This window comes from Cephus cinctus, unplaced genomic scaffold (genome assembly GCF_000341935.2).
Source record: "Cephus cinctus unplaced genomic scaffold, Ccin1 Ccin1_scaffold0404, whole genome shotgun sequence".
NCBI lineage: Eukaryota > Metazoa > Arthropoda > Insecta > Hymenoptera > Cephidae > Cephus > Cephus cinctus.
The window spans coordinates 469,815-473,084 of NW_014333088.1; the positions used below are offsets into that span (position 1 = coordinate 469,815).

The following is a 3,270-nucleotide window of genomic DNA, read 5'->3' on the forward strand; positions in this document are numbered from 1 at the left end:
TTTTTTTTTTTTTTTTTTTTTGGCAGTAACAGGTATATCGACCACTGGTAATTAAATGTCGCTTCCCAACATTGGAATTAATAGCACACGATGCCAAATATTGATAAAGCAGATAATGGTCAAATGCATTACGCTAAATAAACATTGTTACACATTGGAAACTATTTATAATTTTTCCTCCTCGAAAAAAAATATCTGACAAAAAGTCGACTTTTTGCAACATACTGCCTGCTACAAAAAAAAAAGGGCAAAAACTACCCACAACGTCACTCCTAGAAAATCTTACGCCAAACTCGCCAAGTCTGATTCCCTCTGGAACCTAACCTCCCCCAGTTTAGTCTAACCCAACCTAACTTCAGTCTGACTCATCCTAATTCCCACAGTCGTACCAAAACCAGAAAATCGACTATAGCCTGGGAGCTGGGGGGGGGGGATGAAACACCCCGTCCCCCTTTTCTGGCAACCTTCCAAAATTTCTAGAGGACCAGGCATGTTGAGCTTGTCCTTCTTTGGTATGAGACCGCGACTGAATGCGACCACTGGCTACAAGGACGTACAAATGTACCAGCCATTATTAGCGAATTGGCATAATAATAATAGTAGTCGTAGTAGTAGTGTAGTATAGGAGAATGTAAAAATAAGAGGTATAAAATCTTACCTCGATCTTAAACTGCCTGCAAAGTGGCTTATAGGCATTTGTGCCACAAGCTAGGAATCTGTCAGGTCCCTGACGTCCGAAAACTCTTACATAGTTTTGACACTCGTCTTCGCTTCGACCTTTCAGATAGCAAAGTTCCCGATGTGCCTCGCTGCTGCTCCATAGTACTCTCTGCAACGAAAATTTAAATATTTTATTAATACAAATTGGGGAAAGCATTATAATTTTAAAATTTTCGCTATAACAAATAAAATGAATATGCATTTGTCAAATTCCTATAATTTTATAAATGTTAACAAAATAATTAAGGAATTGGATCGATATATATTTTCATTTTTCCACGATTTTAATTGAGACATTAAATTTTCGGTATCATTCAAGGTCATACAAATGTATGCGAGGAATGTATTAGTTGTAATACATTTTGTACGTTTTTTAACAAGCATAGTAATTTTTTTTTTTTTAAGTGGAAGTTAAAAAAATGTATAACTTGAGACGTCTTCCAAACTCTGCAATTTCAATATCACTTCGCAGAGACTTCGTAACATATCAAAATGGGGGCTGGTACGTGTAAACTAAAGTCCCGGCAGAGTACACGTATCCATTTTGCGGAAACATTCGCGAAATGTAAGGAGTTACTAGAGGTTAAAGACGACGGACGGAAAATTACGTCGACGCGAGGCAACGATATACGCTTTCGTGGAAAAACGATAAAATTCGAGTAATCTTTAATTCTTTCGTACAAGAAATCATAAATAGATATACACTGTGCTAATTAGGACATAAGAAACAGAAATATTCCTACTAACCTTTCCTCATTACTTTACAATCAGACTATTGCAGACCCCCTCAATAATCTAACGTAAGCTGAAGTCAATAATAAACATTGAAATTTGCCCACGACAATTTTGCCCAAATTGAATGCAACATATTTCCAAGAAAAAAAAAAAAAAAAACCATCAAATCCCCAGAGTACATCTATTGTATGTGATTTGTCACCCTTAATAATGTCTATAAAACTAATTTACCCATAAAGTGTCTTGAGAATGTACGCGAAGAAAATTATTGTCTTTAATGTCGTCTTTTATGTAAAACACCGAGTTGAATCGAATGTCGTTAACTAAAGTTCAATATCTCCAGCCATTGTAAAGTTATACATTCTAAACAAAATATATGCAACACGCATGCAATTTCCCATGGGTAAAGTTAGCGCGGAACAGTGTCGCCGTCTTGCGTAATCTTCCATCACCATACCCGTGAATGGTTGGACCTTTGAATATTCTAGCTTTTCGCGTAATTAGAATACGGTCACGGCAGGGTGTGTTCGCTTCACTCGCGGGGAAACTAATTCGTGCGACTAGCAAGAACTTAAGGGTATGATAATGTATGCATACAGTGAGATAGGAAAATTGTCAAGTGCAGAGACGAATATACGTGAGGTGACAGAGGGCGACTGTTTGGCGAAAACTTTCCAGCCAGCAGGAAAATCATTCTGAATATTCATTCCCATTGCAATTTCTGATCCCACGCAGAAGCCTCGCCATAGTAGCAGCTATGCAGCGTAAGTCGCCTTGAAAGCTACAGCCGGCACTCAATAAAACAGGTACCGTGTACAGCGAGAGATTCAAACAAACAAAAAATATTGTCACGCATCTACGTACCCATGATGCAGCGAGCGTCAAAGAAACAAGACGTCGCCGTAACGGCAAGTTAATTCACAGATCTTAAAATTACACTAATGAAACAGAACAATGCGAACTTCACGTTTTAATTGTACCCGACTTCTCTGAAATGTACGACCAGCAGAGAGGCGCCGCGGAAGCGTCAGTTCGACAAGATGGTAAAGTCACTGGATAGGTTAAGCTTAGTTGGAAGGCGTCGTTAAAGAGAACTGCAACTCGAGGACAAGGCCTTCTCGACGAGCTACCAAATACTCGCAAGAGATGGCAGCACGCTCGGAGCGCTCGACGCTTGCATAAATAGCGTGAAACGTTTTACGTGTTTTTAGTCGGCTCTAGAGTGCACTTCTTCTCTCGCGAGGTTACGAGTATTCTACTGTTCATTCTTTTACTCCTCCCCCCCTCTCTCTCTCTCTCTCTCTCTCTCTCTCTAACCTACCGTGACCTTACCTGCTCTCTTACTTTCCCACTCGACTCTCCTCAACTTTTCCCGTTCCCTCGCAAATTCTCGTTACTTCTTCTAAGAAGGGAAGACTCCGTCATAGACATTTGCTCGTGGTACACTGTTCGCACTACGTCACCAACGAGGGGACCTTCTTCTCCGCTCGGTAATCCTTTCGACCCCTCCTTCTTCCTTTTCTTCCCACTCGTTACCTGCCTTCACAGGGTTGAGATTCCACAACGCTTTACTGTCTAACCTCGTGAAACTAATGCCGTGCGCTAATTGTACCAGACTTCCTGTCTCCCCCCCTCCCTCCCCCCATTATTCTTCTTCTTATCCTCCTAGTACCGCTTCCCTATCCCTTCACCCACGTATTACCAACGCGTCTTATACGACGGAAATAGAAAGGAGTTTAAAGGTTCCGAAGAGGTTAGGTTAGGTAAGGCTGCACTCCATCGGTCCCTTCAAGCCCCCCACCCCTCCCCCGCCAC

At 41.2% G+C, this 3,270-nt stretch overlaps 1 protein-coding gene across 2 annotated transcripts in view; it reads right to left on the bottom strand.

The window, feature by feature from the left end:
* LOC107267467 (semaphorin-1A) overlaps nt 1-3,270 on the bottom strand; it is a 55,475-nt gene that overhangs the window by 15,640 nt on the left and 36,565 nt on the right. For both annotated transcript variants that reach the window (XM_015739238.2, XM_015739237.2), the window contains exon 5: nt 659-829. In XM_015739238.2, coding sequence (XP_015594724.1) covers nt 659-829 — 171 coding nt within the window. The remainder of the gene's footprint in view (nt 1-658; nt 830-3,270) is intronic.